This window comes from Cebus imitator, unplaced genomic scaffold (genome assembly GCF_001604975.1).
Source record: "Cebus imitator isolate Cc_AM_T3 unplaced genomic scaffold, Cebus_imitator-1.0 Scaffold240, whole genome shotgun sequence".
Lineage (NCBI taxonomy): Eukaryota > Metazoa > Chordata > Mammalia > Primates > Cebidae > Cebus > Cebus imitator.
Window position 1 is genome coordinate 1,876,054 of NW_016107555.1, and position 18,786 is coordinate 1,894,839.

At 45.0% G+C, this 18,786-nt stretch overlaps 1 protein-coding gene, 1 long non-coding RNA gene and 1 pseudogene across 2 annotated transcripts; all 3 read right to left on the reverse strand.

Moving 5' to 3' along the window:
• Positions 1-3,421: 3,421 nt before the first annotated feature.
• On the reverse strand, positions 3,422-4,267 carry LOC108282435 (60S ribosomal protein L7a). Its single transcript, XM_037727823.1, is given in 2 exon segments — positions 3,422-3,959; positions 3,962-4,267. Coding segments are annotated over 2 exon segments (798 nt in total). The 5' UTR covers positions 4,233-4,267; the 3' UTR covers positions 3,422-3,432.
• Positions 4,268-6,646: 2,379 nt separating this feature from the next.
• LOC119466910 lies at positions 6,647-10,428 on the reverse strand. The gene is made up of 2 exons (XR_005195419.1): positions 10,306-10,428; positions 6,647-6,951 (listed from the first exon to the last, which is right to left on the reverse strand). It is a non-coding gene; the product is annotated as an uncharacterized LOC119466910 (long non-coding RNA).
• A 6,010-nt stretch (positions 10,429-16,438) lies between these two features.
• Positions 16,439-16,878, reverse strand: LOC108282395 (annotated as a pseudogene).
• Positions 16,879-18,786: the final 1,908 nt, after the last annotated feature.

Below are 18,786 nucleotides of genomic sequence, written 5' to 3' on the forward strand. Positions count from 1 at the left end.
AGACAGAGTCTCACCCTGTTGCTCAGGTTAGAGGGCAATGGTGCAATCTTGACTCACTGCAACCTCTGCCTCCCGGGTTCAAGCTATTCTCCTGCCTCCACCTCCTGAGTAGCTGGGACTACAGGTGCGTGTCACCACACCTGGCTAATTTTTTGTATCTTTAGTAGAGATGGGGTTTCATGATGTTGGCCAGGCTGGTCTTGAACTCCTGACCTTGTGATCTACTTGCCTTAGCCTCCCAAAGTGCTGGGATTACAGGCGTGAGCCACCACGCCTGGCCCACATGAGTTTTAATTATGATATTTGTATCCAATTATTGCATTTTAAAAACAGGGTTGCACAGTGGTGGAGGCCTCCGGCTCTGAATGCTGACTGCCTGGATTCCAGTTCCGGCTTTGGCACTTCCTGTCTGGGTTATGTGGGCAAATTACTTAAAGCTGTCTGGACTTCAGCATGCCATCTGTCAAATGGGGATAATAACAGGGCCCACTTCATAGGGCTGATGACTTAGTGAATCAATATATGTAAAGCTGTGAGCTGTGACGATACATAATACTGAGCACTTTATTCATCACATGAAAAAGCCATTATGTAAATTGCATCAATTTTATTTGAGAAATTTTATTTAAAAATATTTTATTTAAATTATTGCTATATTCACCTGTGAAACAAATAATTGCATAATGTAAAATCAATTGTAACAAATTGCTAGTTATCCATAGTGTTTTTCTTCAGGAAAACAAAAAACTTCAAACAAAGGAATTTTATATTTTTTTCCTTTTTTGAGATGGCGTCTTGCTCTGTTGCCCAGGCTGGAGTGCAGTGGCACAATCTCGACTCGTGCAACATCTGCCTCCTAGGTTAAGTGATTCTCCTGTCTCAGCCTCCCCAGTAGCTGGGATTACAGGCACCCACCACCACGCCCCACTAATTTTGTATTCTCAGTAGAGACGGAGTTTCACCATGTTGGTCAGGCTGGTCCTGACCTCAGGTGATCCCCCCAAACTCCTGACCTCAGGTGATCCCCCTAAACTCCTGATCTCAGGTGATCCCCCCTCCTCAGCCTCCCAAAGTGCTGGGATTACAGGCGTGAGCCACCGTGCCTAGCCTGATTACAAGATTTTTAATAGCCAAAACTTTTTATATTGAATAAGTTTTAATTACATGTACCAAGCATGATTAAAAAGAATCACAAGACCTTAAACTTCAGACAGTGAAACTTATTATTATTATTTAACTTTTATTTTAGGTTCAAGGGATACATGGTCAGGTTTGTTACCTGTGTAAATTGTGTGTTGCTGAGGCTTGGTGTACGAGTGATCCCATCACCAAGGTAGTGTGCATAGTACTGGAGAGGTAGTTTTTTAACCCTTGCTCCTCTCCCATCCTCTTCCCTCTAGTAGTCCCGGGTCTATTGTTCCCATTTTTATGTTCATGTGTACTTGATATTTAGCTCCCACCTAGAAGCAAGAACATGCAGTCTTTGATTTTCTGTTCCTTCATTGATTTGCTTAGGAAATGGCCTCCAGCTGCATCCATGTTGCTTCAAAGGACAGGACTTCATTCTTTTTCATGGCTGCATAGTATTCCACAGTGTATATGTACCACATTTTCTGTATCCAGTCCACTGGACTTTTGATGGGCATCTAGGTTGATTCCATATCTTTGCTCTTGTGAATAGTGCTGCAATGAACATATGAGTGCATGTGCCTCTTTTGTAGAATGATTATTTTCCTTGGGCATATACCCAGTAGCAGGATTGCTGAATCAAGTGGTAGTTCTGTTTTAAGTTCTTTGAGAAATCACCAAACTGCTTTCCATGGTGGCTGAACTAATTTACATTCACACCAACAGCATATAAACATTCCTTTATCTCTGTAACCTCACCAACATGTTATTTTTTGTCTTTTGATGTATATATATATATGTATTTTTTTTTCTCTTTTTCTTTTTTTTGAGACAGAGTCTTTCTCTGTCACTCAGACTGGAGTGCAGTGTTGCAATCATGGCTCACTGCAGCCTCAAACTCCTGGGCTTTAGCTATGTATATATTTTTATATATATATACAGGTGAAAAAAATGTGTGTGTGTGTGTGTGTGTGTGTGTACACACATATAGGCTATTTGAATTTAAAATATATGGATATATATATACACACACATATATACATATTTTAAATTCCAAAAACCTTGATGGTGTTTGAAGGTAGACTCCTGAGGACTCTAGGGAAGGAAGGGGTTAAACAAGGCACTGGGCAAGCGCGGGGGCAGACTTCTCATTAGGAAATCTGGTATTTCAGGTTGGACCGGACTTTGGAGATGGCTGCTCCTTTGTTCAAGAGAAAAAATGTTTTAGATCTGTCTGCGCTCTCAGATGTGACTTGTACAAAATGAATTCTAGACTTTTCTAGCATCAGGAAAGTGAAGCGGGGGCCTTGCAGTAACTTGAACAGACTTTACCCTGGGAATCCCAGACAGAAGCCGCCCCAATTCCCTAAAATATGCACAATTACAGCTGTGGCAGCTGACCCTAGGAAGGCCCAGCTTCACCGTGAATCCGTGCAGTTGGAAATAACCTTCAAAACTTGAAGATAGATTCAACAAACCTTTGGGTGTACATCTATTTTTGTACACAGAGCCGTTTATTTACTGTGAGATTACTGTGAGATTTCACATTTTCTGAGATAAATTCTTAAGTAACAGTGATATTGACATTGACATTGCCAGGTTTACTTTCACGTGATTTTGTTTCCCTACTTTCCATATTTATTTATGTTTCTCCAATGACCAGCACCTACCCTGTAGATTCCTTCTTGCAGCAATTTTTTTTTAGTTGCTTCATTTAACCTGTGACTAACTGGTTAAAGAAAAACAACATGTACTCATAGTATTTACAAGTACATTTCGTTCTAGGCCAGATAAAAAGGAGTAAATTACACTGTTCATTCCTGTCATTTTTTTGTCCCTCCCTTTCCTTCAAAGTTATAAACAAAATTCACATGCAAAGTTCTTAATGACTTAATAGTGTCCCGAGTGTTTATTTAGGTTTATTTTATTTTATTTATTATTATTGTTATTTTTTTTTTCTTGAGACAGAGTTTCGCTCTTGTTACCCAGGCTGGAGTGCAATGGCACGATCTTGGCTCACCGCAACCTCCGCCTCCTGGGTTCAGGCAATTCTCCTGCCCCAGCCTCCTGAGTCGCTGGGATTACAGGCACGCACCACCATGCCCAGCTAATTTTTTGTATTTTTAGTAGAGACGGGGTTTCACCATGTTGACCAGGATGGTCTCGATCTCTTGACCTCATCATCCACCCGCCTCAGCCGCCCAAAGTGCTGGGATTACAGGCTTGAGCCACCGCGCCCTGCCTATTATTTTTTTTTAAGGAAAATTTGCATTAATTATTTTTAGTTACAGAAACAGTGTACATTTAACCCAGTTTCGTGGCAAGTTCTTTAGCTTTTGCCTTTTTTAGCTTGGCGATGTGAGCCACAGACTTGGGACCCAGGACATTGCCTCCCCAGTGACGGCGGATCTCACCATATCTGTCATTGTAGTTGGTGCGGATAGCTTCCACCAGCTTAGCCAAAGCACCTTTGTCTTCCGAGTTAACGTGTGTGAAGGCGACAGTGGTGCAGGTCTTCCTATGGACTAGACGTCCCAGTCTTGCCTTCCCCTTGATGATGCAGTAAGGGACTCCCATTTTATGACAGAGGGCAGGCAAGAAGACAACCAGCTCAATGGGATCCACATCATGAGCAATCACCACCAGCTGCGCTTTCCTCTTCTCCACCAAGGTGGTGACGGTGTTGACTCCTGCTCGGAGGACAGGTGGTCTCTTCGTGGGGACGTCCCCTTTGCCAGCCGCTTTCTTCTCGGCCCGGGCCAGCAGCCCCTGCTTCTTCTCTTGCTTCGTCTCTGGTGTGTACTTGTGGGCCAGCTTAAGCAGCTGAGTAGCGTTTGGCGGTCCAGGGCCTGGGTGAACTGCTTAATTGCAGGGGGCACTTTCAGCCGCTTATAGAGGATGGCTCTCTGCCGCTGCAACCTGATAGAGCGGGGCCATTTCACAAAGCGGGTGAGGTCTCTTTTGGGCTGGATGTCTTGTCCAATGCCAACATTTTTAGGCCTTTTCTCAAATAGTGGATTCACCACTTTCTTGGCCTCCTGCTTCTTCACGACAGCGGGGGCCGGAGCCACCTTCTTCCTCTTGGCCTTCTTTCCTTTCGGCATCTTGGGCAGTAGGAAGAGAGCTATTTTATTTATTTTTTGAGACGGAGTCTCGCTCTGTCACCCAGGCTGGAGTGCTGTGGGGCGATCTCAGTTCACTGCAACCTCTATCCTCTGCGTTCAAGCAATTGTCCTGCCTCAGCCTCCCAAGTAGCTGGGATTACAGGCACCCACCACCATGCCTGCCCAATTTTTTTTTTGTGTTTTTAGTAGAGACAAGATTACGCCAGACTGGTCTTGAACTCCTGACCTCAGGTGATCTGCCCACCTTGGTCTCCCAAAGTGCTGGGATTACAGGCGTGAGCCACCACACCCAGCCTATTTAGGTTTATTTTGAATTAAATTGATTGGTTGCTTCCTTTAGGAATTTATCTACTAAGCACAAACTTACCTTTCATTCATGTGTGTATTATTCTGTAACTATTTTCAGATTCCATATTTGCATGTGTTCTCACCAGTCAGGTTATGACTTCTCAAGTCCTTCAGTCTATTCGTAACTTAGAAAAGGGAGAGAAAGTAGAAGGAACTGATTGGGAAGAGATCAGTTCCAGTGCGATTGGTAAACCTGGGATGTAAATGAAACAACAAAGTTGTGATTTGGCAAGTTGTGAAATGGAAAGAGCAGTGGACTACAAGTCTGAAAACCTGGGTTCTAGGCATGGCCCTCTCCTGATCAGCTATGTGAAATTGCACGATTTCAATTAACCTGAGTCCTTGTTTTCTTCACTTGTAAAATGAGCATTATCACCCCCGTCTGGCCATTTCCCTAGGATCACTGTGAGATGCTGTATGTAGGCAAAATCACTTTGTGAACTCCAAAGCTTTTTATGAAAGTAGACCTGAGTAGCTAGGACCACAGACACACGGCACCACGCTCACTAATTTTTGGATTTTTAGCAGAGATGGGGTTTTGCCATGTTGGCCAGGCTGGTCTCAAACTCCTGACCTCAAGTGATCCACCTGCCTCCGCCTCCCAAAGTGCTGGGATTACATGTACGCGCCGCCGTGCCCGGCCTCTTGCTATATTTTAATATCTCCTCTAAACCAGACTGTAAGCTCCGTGAAAGCAGGGGCACACCTCACCTGCCCACTTTGACACTCCCGGAACCTGCCAAGCACAGGGCACCTCATGTAGGAGGCAGTGTGTTGATCTAGGAGAGGTCCTGCCACCCAGCCTGTATGACTCCATTCATTCATTCATCCTGCACTCTGTGTGACATTCTGCTCAGGGCACTGGGACACAGCAGCATATCCACAGCCACAACTTCTTGCCCTTGTGGAGTTTACATTCCATTAGAGGCAGTCGGATTATAAATTAAGAAAAATATGTAGTGTGACATGTGAGAGGGAATTTTCTTCAATTTATATACGTAGTAAGGAAATCCCACATATCTCCCCAAAGAAATGGAAATTCGAATTGCCCTTTTGTATAGAATTCCACGTTGGCCCCTTCCTGCTGCCACACAGCAGAATCCACTGAATTCCATTTCTCCTGCAGTAGACAACAACTCAGCTTCCACTTTAGAACCAATTACGTTTTCCATGTCCGGTGCTTGCTTCGTTATACAGGAAACTTTTTGTTTGTTTTTGAGACAGAGTCTGTCTGTGTTGGCCAGGCTGGAGTGTAGTCATAGGATCCTGGCTCACTGCAGCCTCCACCTCCTGGGTTCAAGTGATTCTCCTGCCTCAGCCTCCTGAGTAGCTGGGACTACAGGTACGCACCACCATGTCTGGCTAATGTTTGTATTTTTTGTAGTTTCACCATGTTGGTCAGGCTGGTCTTGAACTCCCAACCTCAGGTGATTCGCCTGCCTTGGCCTCCAAAGTGCTTGGATTACAGGCATGAGCCACCATGCCCGGCCAATGAGTAAGCTTTTTGAGTCGATGTACTATGACTTTTTTTCTTGGCACAGAGTCTCTCTGTCAAGAGAGACCGGAGTGCAGTGGCATGATCTCGACTCACTGCAACCTCCGCCTCCTAGGTTCAAGCAATTCTCCTGTCTCAGCCTCCTGAGTAGTTGGGATTACAGGCGTGTACCACCATGTCCAGCTAATTTTTATTTTTGTATTTTTAGTAGAGACAGAGTTTCACCATGTTGGCCAGGCTGGTCTTGATCTCTTGACCTCAGGTGATCCACTTGCCCTGATCTCTCAAAGTGTTAGGATTACAGGCATGAGCCACCGCATCCAGCACAGGTATGCATTCTTCTGAAGGCCGGTTTACTCTGTTCCTACAAGGTCATAGCTGGAATCTGGGTGGTTTCCAAAGAGAACTGATGGTTCCCTGGTGAAGCTATTGATGGCTCTCTTGAAATCAAGAGAGGGGTGTAGGAGCAAAGGGAATTTCCTTTCCCCATTTTTGAAGATTTGATCATTTGACTCTACGAAATAAACCGATAATAGACGGGTCAATAGGACAATGGCTTACAAATTTATTCTGTGCACGTGCACATGGGAGCCACACAAATATGACACTCAAAGGACCAGAGGACTGCGGCTTTTATACCCTGCAGAGAGGACTGGATGCCTGGAGCTCCAGGCGGGAGGCGGTGACAGGTCATGGGGACCGCAAGGAGGAAAGGCGTGGGTGGGCAAAGACTGTCTTGTGATGCAGGTGAGTCTTGCACGAATCATCCCTGGAAAGAATGGCTGGTAGCCTACGGTCAAATTTCCTCTGTTAGAACCTTAGTCTTCTCCTTCTGTGAGTTCACCTTTCCTGGATCTGGATAGGGAGACAAAGAGATTGACAGAGGAGTTAAGAAGACATTATTTAGGCAGATACTGAGGGTAAGAGAGTCCTCAGCAGAATTTCCTTTAATTAAAAGCAGGCATGTACCACTTTTTATTATTAAATCATTTCTTTTCTAACAAAAAGCAGCCTGAAAAATCCAGCTGCAAACATAGATAAGCAAGCTGGAAGCTTGCATGGGTAAATGCCGGCAGCTGTGCCAATAGAAAAGGGATACCCAGAAGCCAGGTATGTTCAACAGGGAGGCTCTCTCCCCTTTTCTTTGTCGCCACGTGTGTAGAAAAGAAGCAGGCTACATGGTGCTGGCCAGATAGAGACCCTACTTGCATAATAAAAGACCCCTACCTGCATAAGGGGTCAGGCTCATGCCTGTAATCCCAGCACTTTGGGAGGCTGAAGTGGGTGGATCACCTGAGGTCATGAGTTCAAGACCAGCCTGGCCAACATGGTGAAACCCCCTCTGTACTAATAATACAGAATTAGCTGGGCAGGGTGGTGCATACCTGTTATTTCAGCAACGTGGGAGGCTGAGGCAGAAGAATTGCTTAAACCTGGGAGGCAGAGGTTGCAGTGAGCCGAGATTGTTCCACTGCACTCCAGCCTGGGTGACAGAGCAAGACTCTGTCTAAAAAAAAAAAAAAAATTAAGGTGGGGTGGCTAGCTTCTTTGCATGCTATGTGAATGGCTCACGTGGTCCAACCAATCCTTTGTGCCTGTGTAAATCAGACACCGCTTTCTCAAGGTCATCTATAAAACCAAACGCATCTCATGATGAACCTGGAGAGTCACTCGGAATCCCTCCCCTCTGCACGAGGGAGCTTTTCTCTTTTTCCTATTAAACTTTCACTCTTAAACTCGCTTCTTATGTGTCTACGACTTTGATTTCCTTGATGTGAGGCAATGAACCTCGGGTATTACCCCAGACAAATGATGCCTCAGATGTGTATTCTGTTTACAAAAGGATAGCTTTTCAGAGATATTCCAGTCTGTAGCTTCTCTGAGTAATCAACCTGAAATATGCTAGAGAACTATGTTTCGGAGTGGCATGTTTTGATTTCTTGCAGGACTGAGTATTAGTTTATGTTTTCTCTGGCTTATAGAGTTCTCTCTCAGTCCAGTAGTGTTTGGTGAGGTACGAATTTTTATATTGACTGTATGGATATCAACGATTATATGAAAGTTATGATGTTGTCCTGATAGGACAAGGTAAGATGGCCACTGCACTAGCTAACACTAACTCATTCTGTAGCCTGAATTTCAAACTTATTGGCTCTGCAGCATTCACAGGAGACAAGAAATACGTGAAAATGGCCAGGTTCAGTGGCTCACGTCTGTAATCCCAGCGCTTTGGGAGGCCGAGGTGGGCGGATCACTTAAGGTGAGGAGTTTGAGATCCACCTGGCCAACATGGTGAAACCCCTGTCTCTACTAAAAATACAAAAAGTAGCCAGGCGTGGTGGCACGAATCTGTAATCTCAGCTACTTGAGAGGCTGAGGCAGGAGAATCGCTTGAACGTGGCGGGGGGAGGTTGCAGTGAGCCCAGATCCTGCCATTGTACTCCAGCCTGGGTGATAGATTGAGAGTCCATCTCAAAAAAAGATAAGGAAAAGAAAAGAAATGTCTGAAAATGGCATTTTAAAAGTTGTTGCTTCTCCAGTCATATATTTTTGTCAAGCTTTGTGTTACGAAACAGAGTCAAAACCTAGTAGTATCGTTTTCAGCAGGGGGTGAGGGGAGGGGGTGGAAAGTGATAAGTGAGACTAGAGGAAAGGTTTTGAAGGACAGAAAAGCACAGATCCTTCCTAGACCTCCCCTGGCTCCAGGATGGAAAATGACTTGGCAGGGGCCCTTTTTGTGCGGGCCAGAAGGGAATTTGTTTCCCAGCTGTTCTGGTGTATTTTCCTTGTTAGTCTTTGCTCCCACGGTCTAAGAGCAAATACCGGATCTTCGCGCCTACAGTACTGGTCAAGAGCTGCCGCTTCGGTCCTGTGTGACTCACAGCTGTCAGTGAACCACCTACTGTAACGGCTGGCTAGGCACCACGGCCCTGCGGCCCAGCTGAGTCTTCTTAGCTTCACCTCGCTGGCCTTGCTCTTGACCTGAAATTACCATCACCTTGTTGGGTTAGTAAAAGTGGGGCTTAGACATAGATACTTTTATTCATTTTTCTTTCTTTTTCTGAAAGCGAAGTCTCAGTCTGTTGCCCAAGCTGGAGTGCAATGGTGCGATCTCGGCTCATTGCAACCTTTGCCTCCCGGGCTCAAGTGATTCTCCTGCCTCAGCCTCCCGAGTAGCTGAGACTACAGGCACACGTCACTGTGCCTGGCTAATTTTTGTATTTTTAGTAGAGACGGGGTTTCACCATGTTGCCCAGGCTGGTCTTGAACTCCTGACCTTGAGATCCACCCGCCTTCACCTCCCAAAGTGCCAGGATTACAGGCGTGAGCCATGACACCTGGCCCATTTTTCTTCAACTGTATTTCTCAATCACCACTCAAAGATCTTGGAAGATGTAATTAATCTCAACATCAAATTAGAATTCTCGGAGACCAAGTCAATAGATTATGTCATTGTATAAAATTCCACTACACACCGTTTGGTGTATAAATGGCTCATTACTTGAAGAAGAAAGGTTATGGTTAATTTGAGGCTTCATTATTATTTGCTCCTATTCTGTGATAAGGAGCTGCCTTTAGAAAAACTGGTTCCGTGGTAGGATCATGGTGGGTGACCTCCGGCCTCTCTCCCTCTGCTCTCTGCTGTAGCTTTCTTCTGCTCTAAGGCTTATTCCCAAAGCTTCACTAGAGACAGATAAAATACCGTTCCCACCCTCAGAAGGTTTCCAAACCAGTTGTGGATACATAGGAGAATCATAAAATCACACAAGTACAAATAAAATGCAGTTTCAGAGAAAGTACACATTACTTTTTGCCTCAGCTTGTATTAGTCCATGTCTTTATCAGCCTAGAGTTTTACTTCGTTTTATTTTATTTTTTGAGGTGGAGTCTCTCTCTGTCACCAGGCTGGAGTGCAGTGGTGAGGTCTGAGCTCACTGCCACCTCCGCCTCCCGGGTTTGAATGATTCTCCTGCCTCAGCCCCCCCGAGTAGCTGGGACTACAGATGCCTGCCACCACACCTAGCTAATTTTTGCAGTTTTAGTAGAGACGGAGGTTTCACCATGTTGGCCAGGATGGTCTCGATCTCCTGACCTCGTGATCTGCCCTCCTCAGCCTCCCAAAGTCCTGAGATTACAGGCGTGAGCTATTGCTCCCGGTCTCATTTTATTATTTTAAAAAAGAAAATTGTTCTGCTGGACTAGAAATACCTTGATGCCAGAGCGCGCGTTATGTTCATCTTTTGATCTCGTCTCTATTCTAGTCCACCCAGGCCCCACACAGGACACGGCACACAGGAGACTGCCTGGTAAGCATTTGCTGACATCCCTGAATCAGGGAAGGCGTTGTTGAAAAGGTAGAGCTTGAGCTCTGTTTTTAAATAGAGAGAGGCAGTTGGTGCCGACACACTCCTCATCTATGAGTCATTTGTTCTGGGCCGAGAGGACGAATTTGAAAGCTCAGAATAGAGTGGGGAAGAATGGCAGGTTGGCAGAATGATTAGAACAGAGCTGGGTGTTAGTTCGATAGAATACGGAGTCAGAAAGGAGGCCAACCAGCCTGGAGCCAAGACGCTGTTTTGCAGAATAATTGGGATATTATGAGATATTATGGTGGCTAGATGCAGGAGGAGGGTCTTCCTGGGTTGGAATGTTTGTGGAAGTAAACAGCATTTCTTCTCCTCTCTGTTTCATGCTGAGGACACCATCAGCCTCTTCACTGGTCCCTTAGCACATGTCGTCCATTCTTGGTGGTGGGAAGGGTGGGATGGGGAGGGGGGGCTGTCCGTATGATTTCCTTGTTCCTTTCTTTCTTCAACGTGCGTCAGTGTTATTGGTTATTTTGTTCCGGGATTGGTTTGTTCTCAGGAAAGATGTTGAGTGCATTTGGAAAAACTATGAGAAAATTAGATTGAGCAAATAAAGTTTTTCCGTTGTGGGAAGAATCCTGATGACTTTATGGAGACGTCATGGATGAATAAGATGACCTCTTTAATAAAAACAGATACGGAGTTTCGGGTGACAGCTTGAAAAACAGATGCCTAGCTTCGGGCAACAGCGTGAGCTAGAGGCAGCAGGTAGAAACGGCAAGTTTGGGGAAATAAGTAAGTTTCTTTGTTGACAGGGCTTGTGGGACATCTAGAAGAGAGAGCGAACCTGCGTGGGAAATCGGGCCTTGAGCTCAAGAGAAGTCAGCACAGACATGGAGATTTAGCCGAAAAAGCGGCTGCGTAATGTGGGTGGCAGTTGAGAGGCACAGGCTGCAGTGAGCCAACATCGCACCACTGCGCCAGCCTGGGTGACAGAGCAAGACCGTCTTAAAAAACAGTGTGGGTGATGGTGCAAGTCAATGAGGCCCTCCACTGGAGTCTGCTGTGGCCTGGGTGACGGTGTCCAGGGCTCCATAACCCCCAGCAATTAGAAGCAGCTGGGCCCAGTGGCTCACACCTGTGATCCCAGCACATTGGGAGGCTGAGGTGGGTGGATCACCGGAGGTTGGGAATTTGAGACCAGCCTGGCGAATATGGCGAAACCCCATCTCTACTAAAAATACAAAACTTAGCCGGGCATGGTGGTGTGTGCCTGTAATCCCAACTACTTGGGAGGCTGAGGCACGAGAATCGCTTGAACTCGAGAGGTGGAGGTTGCGGTGAGCCGAGATTGCGCCTCTGCCCTCCTGTTTTTTGCCCGGGCTGTTGTTGCTGTGGTGCCCAGGCTGGTGCAGTGGTGCGATGTTGGCTCACTGTTGCCCAGGCAACAACAACAAAAAACTGAAAAAAAGAAGCAGCAGCAGCAATTAGAAGCAATGTTTTCTGTGCATTTCCATTTGGTGTGCTATGATGGAGTGCATCCTGACTTGTGATCAGATTCTCAGCGGTTTCCAAAGGTTAAAAAATTGGTATCATAGAATGAGAAGATAGAAGCAAGAAGGTCAGGACTTGGGGCCGACTGGGGGGGGGGTCAGAATTTAAAGAGTAAGAAGAGGGGAGCCAAGGGAATGGTGTCTTTAAGTTGGACAGGATTAAAAGAACACGCTGGGTTGACCATTAGAAGGTTATTAGTGATAAGCAGAGGATGGGAACTAGGGAGTAGGGACAGCTAGTCTAGACATTTTATTTCTGGGAGCTTAACATTTGACCAGAGTGAATGTTTGCTGAGTTCCTAAGAAGGGCCAGACACGGTGTCATTTGTTGTAGACATAAATGTGGGCAAAGATGACATCGGTTTTGCACTCATAGATCTTAGGGTCTTGTGGGAGAGAGAGGCGCTGATCAAATAATGACACAAAGGAAGCGATGGCAGCCTCACAAACCGGATCAGCGCTTCGCGGGGAGAAACATGGCGTGGCACGGGAACATCCATGATCTGGGGGTCCAAGAAGGCTCCCTGAGGCTGCAAGCGCAGCCATGAGGGGTGGATAGGAGTGATGTGGTCAGCAGGGGGAGGGGAGGTTGGGGACAGAGATCAGAAGAGTCCAGGTCAGAGGACAGCAGGTGCAGAGCCTTGTGAATGTGGAGCCAGTGAAAGGGATAGTGGCAGGAGGCCAAGCAGGGTCTTCTCTCTCAGAAGGATTTGGGTCTAAGAATAATTAGGAAACCTCTAATGTTAGGTGGTGTAACATTTGCATTTTGGAATAAAGTAGAAGAGTCCAGGTGATCGTGATAGCTTGGACCAGGATCCTGGCAATGAAGGTGAAAAGAAGCAGTTGGATTCCAGGACAGTGCAGAAGCTAACGTTAGCCCCAGAAGGCAGGAGGGAAGGAGAGAGGGAGCACAGTAGTTTAGAGAGGTTGGTAAGACACAAAGGTTTTTCTTCAGGTGCAGAACACTTGAGCTCACTCGTAGGCAGAGAGAAAGAGCAATGGAGAGAGAGAACTCAAAGTAAGAGCTAGTGGGGAATATATATATCCTGGAATCAGAAACGCTGACCCTCTGAGGTGAGAAGAAAGGGCCAGTGACTGCGTAGGTACATTTATAAGGGGGAAGGAGGGAATTTGAGATTTGAAGTGTTGATCCACAAAAGGGGGCTCAGATATGTTCATGAGTGAGGCCATGATCCCCTAAGTAATGGGGTAGCACCAGGCTCTGAAGGAAGAGCAAGAAGCTGGGAGATGTTAACAAAGGGCCATAGAGTTGTTTAGAACATGGGAGAGGATGAAACTTATTTTTTCTCTTTTGAGATGGAGTTTAGCTCATTTTGCCCAGGCTGGAGTGCAATGGTGCAATCTCGGCTCACCGCAAACTCTGCCTCCCAGGTACAAGCGATTGTCCTGCCTCAGCTTCCTGAGTAGCTGGGATTACAGGCATGCACCACCACACCTGGATAAATTTGTATTTTTAGTAGAGATGGGGTTTCTCCATGTTGGCCAGGCTGGTCTCCAACTCCCTACCTCAGGTGATCTGCCTGCCTCGGCCTCCCAAAGTGCTGGAATTACAAGCGTGAGCCACTGTGCCTGGCTTAGAATGAAATATTTTTGTGTATATATTGTATGTAAGTTATTTGTGCATATGCACAAACATTGCATAATCCTCACAGCACCTGGCGAAGTCCACATTTGAGAGTCGGAAACGAGAGTCAGGGAGTTGTGAATTTCCAAATGTTGAAGCAGGCGTCTTGAGCACTGTGGAGTCATCTTTCTCCTGGATTCGTGAAGCCGTTTGCCCTCCTGTTGGGATCAGGGCTGGTTGCATAGATCTGCCCAGCGAATGGCTTCATGACTTAGGAAAACTGGATAATTTTCTCATAAACTAGGCATCTACACAGGTCTGTATTTCAAATGGCATCTTAATTTGTATTTTATACTCACAATGTAGTCCAGCCATAGAAATACCTATAAAACATACCAGTTTTCTAAAACGTACAGTACGCTGGGCACGGTGGCTCACACCTGTCACCCCAGCACTTTGGGGGGCCAAGGTGGGTGGATTTCTTGAGCTCGAGTCAGCTTGGCCAACATGGCAAGACCCTGTCTCTATAAAAAGTACAAAAATTTGCTGGGCGTGGTGGTGCGTACCTATATTACCGGCTACTCGGGAGGCTGAGGTGGGAGGCTCACTTTGAGCCCAGGAAGCCGAGGCTGTAGTGAGCTATGATCATGCTACTACACTCCAGCCTGGGCATCAGAGCAAGACCCTGTCTCAAAATTTTAAAAAGATAAAAATGGAAAAATGTACACTTTTTAAAAAAACTTTAGCAACAAGGAGTGAGGAATGGTATGTCAGATCTATTATACTAAGCATGCTTATTTATTTCCTAATTCAGAAAAAGAATTAGAGTTGAATTGACCTTTTCAAGAATTATCCAAAGGTATTAATGTTTATCTTCCTCTCCCCTCCTTAAAATATCACAATGGAATATCTGTTAGATGGAGTTTTCTCCGAAACTTGCTTTAAACACATCAGATTCTTATTGCAGAACCTCTGGCTTCACATGCTTCTGATGGCTCCTATTCTTTTCCAGGCTGCATGAATACAGTTTTGTCACAAAATTACTTGTCTAAGATGCCTATTCTTTGAAGATGGGAGGGAGGAGTGTGACTTAAGCGTGTCATGTTAAACTATAAAGGAATAATACGAAATGGGCGAGGTGGCTCATGCCCGTAATCCTGGCACTTTGGGAGGCTGAGGCAGGAGAATTGCTTGAACCTAGGAGACAGAGTTTGCACTGAGCTGAGATCACCACACCACTGCACTCCAGCCTGGGCAACAGAGTGAGACTCTGTCTCAAAAAAAAAAAAAGGAATAGTAAGGACCTGGCTGGAGCCATGGCCCCGAGGTAAATGCAGCTGGAATAGTTTTCAGTTCAACCCTTGGCAAACCTTCAGTGTTTATAAAATAAATAAATAAATAAAAGCCATGGAGGAGGCTGAAAAGCTATGCTCAGCAGTCATTGCCCTATCTCTCAGGATTGGCAATAAACAGCAGGTCTGCTCCACGCCCTGTTAAGGGGCAGTGAGCTCTGGGAAGAAGCTAGTATTATTCAGTGAGTTAATACGTCCCAGCTACGGGGGTTGCACATTGTAAGTGTTCAGTGAATATCAGCTATTATTGTTTTTAAAAAATTGTTATTATTTAGAATTATACACCTCCGAAGATTCCATCTGAAACCCTAAGCATTCTTTTCATATACAAAATAAAGCGCATACAGAATTTTGAGGCGTGCTTGCAAAGGATGACAGAGAAATGTCCTAGCACAGTCCTGGAACCCCCTGTGAGGATGAACCACATCTCCTTCTCGACACACGTGGTTTGTCAGGTCTAGACCAAGATATCGAAGTGTTATACTCTACAAGTTAAAAGAAGAACATGCATCACTGTGAAAGTATTTTTTTAATTCTCCTCCAGCACTGAAACTGATTTCTGTATTACAATCAAGTGTTCAAGCACTCACAACTCACTCGGAGAACCAGATAAGTTTAGCAGCCGATGAAGCCTCCACCTTCTGGGTCTGATTCCTTTCTGAGTTCCCAGGAGGACCAGTTTTGGAATTTCCCCTAAATGTATATCCTCTCAGGGCAGAGTCGGACCTTTGGCGTTTCCTGTTCTGTACTGGGAACCAGAAGCTTTCTGAATTATCTCATAGGACATTTCCTGATCTGAGAATCTTTTGAGCATGAAGATCATGTTTTTTCCTTCCTCATCCCCTGATTCTCAGTCTCCAAGGAACATGTGTGTATTTCATTACAACCCCATCGTTTCCCGCACTCAATGATAAATATGTGGGTTACAGTGTGAACATTCATACAGAACACCAAAGGTTACCAGTACAGATTTATGGCTTGTTACATCATTTTACAGTGGGGCTGATTCATTAGATCAGTTTATTTAGCAATGAAATAATATTAAATAAGGCAACTGTACCAACTTACACCAGCCCTGGCTTGGTTGACTCCAGCACCTCCTCCCTCTTCTAATCAGTAGTCTGATAAGGTTGATCAGTACAGTACTTAGGGAAACAGGCCTTGATTGGGGGAAGTCACATAAGCTTCTTAATAGGGTCACTGTCTCTACTAAGGGACATCAGGAGCATTCCATCAGTGTTACGAGTATTCAGGAACCTTAAAATAGGGGTGATTGTCCTTTTTAAGAACCCCATGTTTACTTGTAAGGTTCTGTGTGCTTGTCTCTTGCATTTGTTTTCTTGAAGCTCTGTTGTTTGGATTTGACTCTCTTGGTTCCTAACTCCAGAATATGATTATCCTTCCCTGCGCCAAGCAGATCAGCAAAGATCACTCTATTCCTCTTCACTCCTGCAAATCACTGATCGCACTAGTTCTTTTTTTTTTTTTTTTTTTTTTTTTTTGCCAGATGGCAGTTTTTACAGTTTTATGTAAACACAGAATTGTCTACTCATTTTCTTCACTGCGCAACCTTGCATTGGCGTTGGTGACGCTGACGGCCAGCTGGGCAGCTCTTTCCATGATGGCTTCGCGGTTCTCGGAGGAAACATCGTGAGCGATCTCAGCACACTAAGGTTTGTTGCACATCAGCAGCACTTCCAGCTCCCTCACGTTGCGGACCAGGAACTTCCCGAAGCCACTGGGCAGCACGTGCTTTGTTTTTTTGTTGCTCCCATAACCAATGTTGGGCATCAAGATCTGGTCCTTGCACCTTCTACGAACCCTGTTGTCAATACCTCTGGGTTTCCGCCAGTTATGCTTAATTTTGACATACGGGTCACACTGGTGCCCGATGAACTTCTTAATTCTCTTTTTGATGATCTTGGGCTTCACAGGGGGTCTGAGAGCGGCCATGATGCTGGGGAGGAGATGGCTGCTACCTCTGTAGGCAGCGCCGAGGAAGAGAGAAGCTCTTTATGTTCAATTGGAAATAAATAAATTACTATCAGAATCAAAGTTAAACTTAGTGTATCAGTTGGATGTTTTCAACATTTTTTTTTCACATTTTAAGTATACAGAGGAGTGGAAAGAATTGTATCAGTCAACAACCAAAGGTCCACAATTGAAATTCTACAATTAGAATTTTAATACATTTATTTATCATGTAATCCTTCTATCCATCCATTAATCATCTTCTTTCTAAAAACTCTTCATTTAATTTATTATGAGTTATTTATTTTTGAGACAGGGTCTTGCTGTGTTGCCTAGGCTGGAGCACAGTAGCAGAATTAGAGCTCACTGCAGCTGGGACACCTCCCAGCCTCAGGCGATCCTCCCGTCTCAGCCTCCCAAGTGCCTGGGACTACAGGCACACACCATGCCTGGCTAATTTTTGTATTTTTTGTAGAGGCCAGGTTTCACCATATTGTCCAGACTGGAAAACTCTTTATTTTAAAATAACTTTAGATTTTTAGAAAAGTTGCAAAATAACACAGAGTTTCCGAATACCCTTCACTCAGTTTCCTCTCACATAGCATCTCACAAAACCAAAATACGATGATGAAAGACAGAAAACTCGCGTTACCACAGCACTGTCCACTCATGTACAGATCCTCCTGGAATCACATCCACTTTCACACTCGCATCCTTTCCGGGTGCAGGATTCCACCCAGGAGCCCACACTGCACTCAGCCATTGCACCTCCTTAGTCTCCTCTGACCTGTGATCATTCTCAGCCTTTCTCGCCCATAGCATTAACGCTTTCGAAGTGTGCTGGCCACCGCTTTTGTTGAACATCCCTCAATTTGGGTTTGTCTGAAGATTCCTCATAATGAGATTGAGGTTATGCATATTTCACGAGAATATCAGAAGTAATGTTACGCTCTTCTCACAGTAATGTCGCTCTGTCTAATTACAGTGATGCTGTCTTTGATCACTCAGTGGAGGGGTTCTCTGCCAGGTTTCTCCACTATCAATGAACATTTTTTTTTTTTTTTTGAGATGGATTTTTGCTTTTGTTGCCCAGGCTGGAGTGCAATGGTACGGTTTCAGCTCACTTTAACCTCCATCCCAGCTTCAAGTGATTCTCCTGCCTCAGTTTGCCAGGTTGCTGGGATTACAGGCACCTACCATCATGCTCGGCTAATTTTTGTATTTTCAGTAGAGACGGAGTTTCACCATATTGGCCAGGGTGGTCTCGAACTCCTCACCTCAGGTGATCCACCCGCCTCGCCTTCCCAAAATGCTGGGCTTATAGGCATGAGCCACCACACCTGGCCCAATTTACAATTTTTCACTTTGTGAATAATAAATGTTTTAGAGGTGATACCTTTTTTTAAAAAAAATCCTTAAATTTTTACTTGCTAATTTTAGCATCTGTTGGAAGATCTTGCCTTTATTTCTGTGGTTGTCTCATGGCAATTTTCTGTGTCCCTCATTCTTTCTACATTTATTAGCTGGAATTCTACCAAGGAAGGTGTCTTTTTTTCCTCATTTATGGATTCGATTATTTATTTATATTCAGATGAACGCCTGAATATATCACAGTTTGCTGTTAATTTTTGAAATACAGGCTTGAAAAGCGAAGCATTTCCATTTGCTTTTTTCACCTGATGCTTCAGATTATTCTGGTGTTCCTGTGACCTTGCTACATATATTTTGAATTATTTAAAATAATTCCGTTTTAAAGGTATTGCCTTTTGTTTTTGTTTGTTTGTTTGTTTTTGCAGAAATAGGGTTTCACCATGTTGCCCAGGCAGGGCTTGAATTCCTGGGCTCAAGCGGTCCTCCCATCTTGGCCTCCCAAAGTGCTAGGATTACAGGTGGGAGCCTGTAATATTGCCTGGCTCATATTG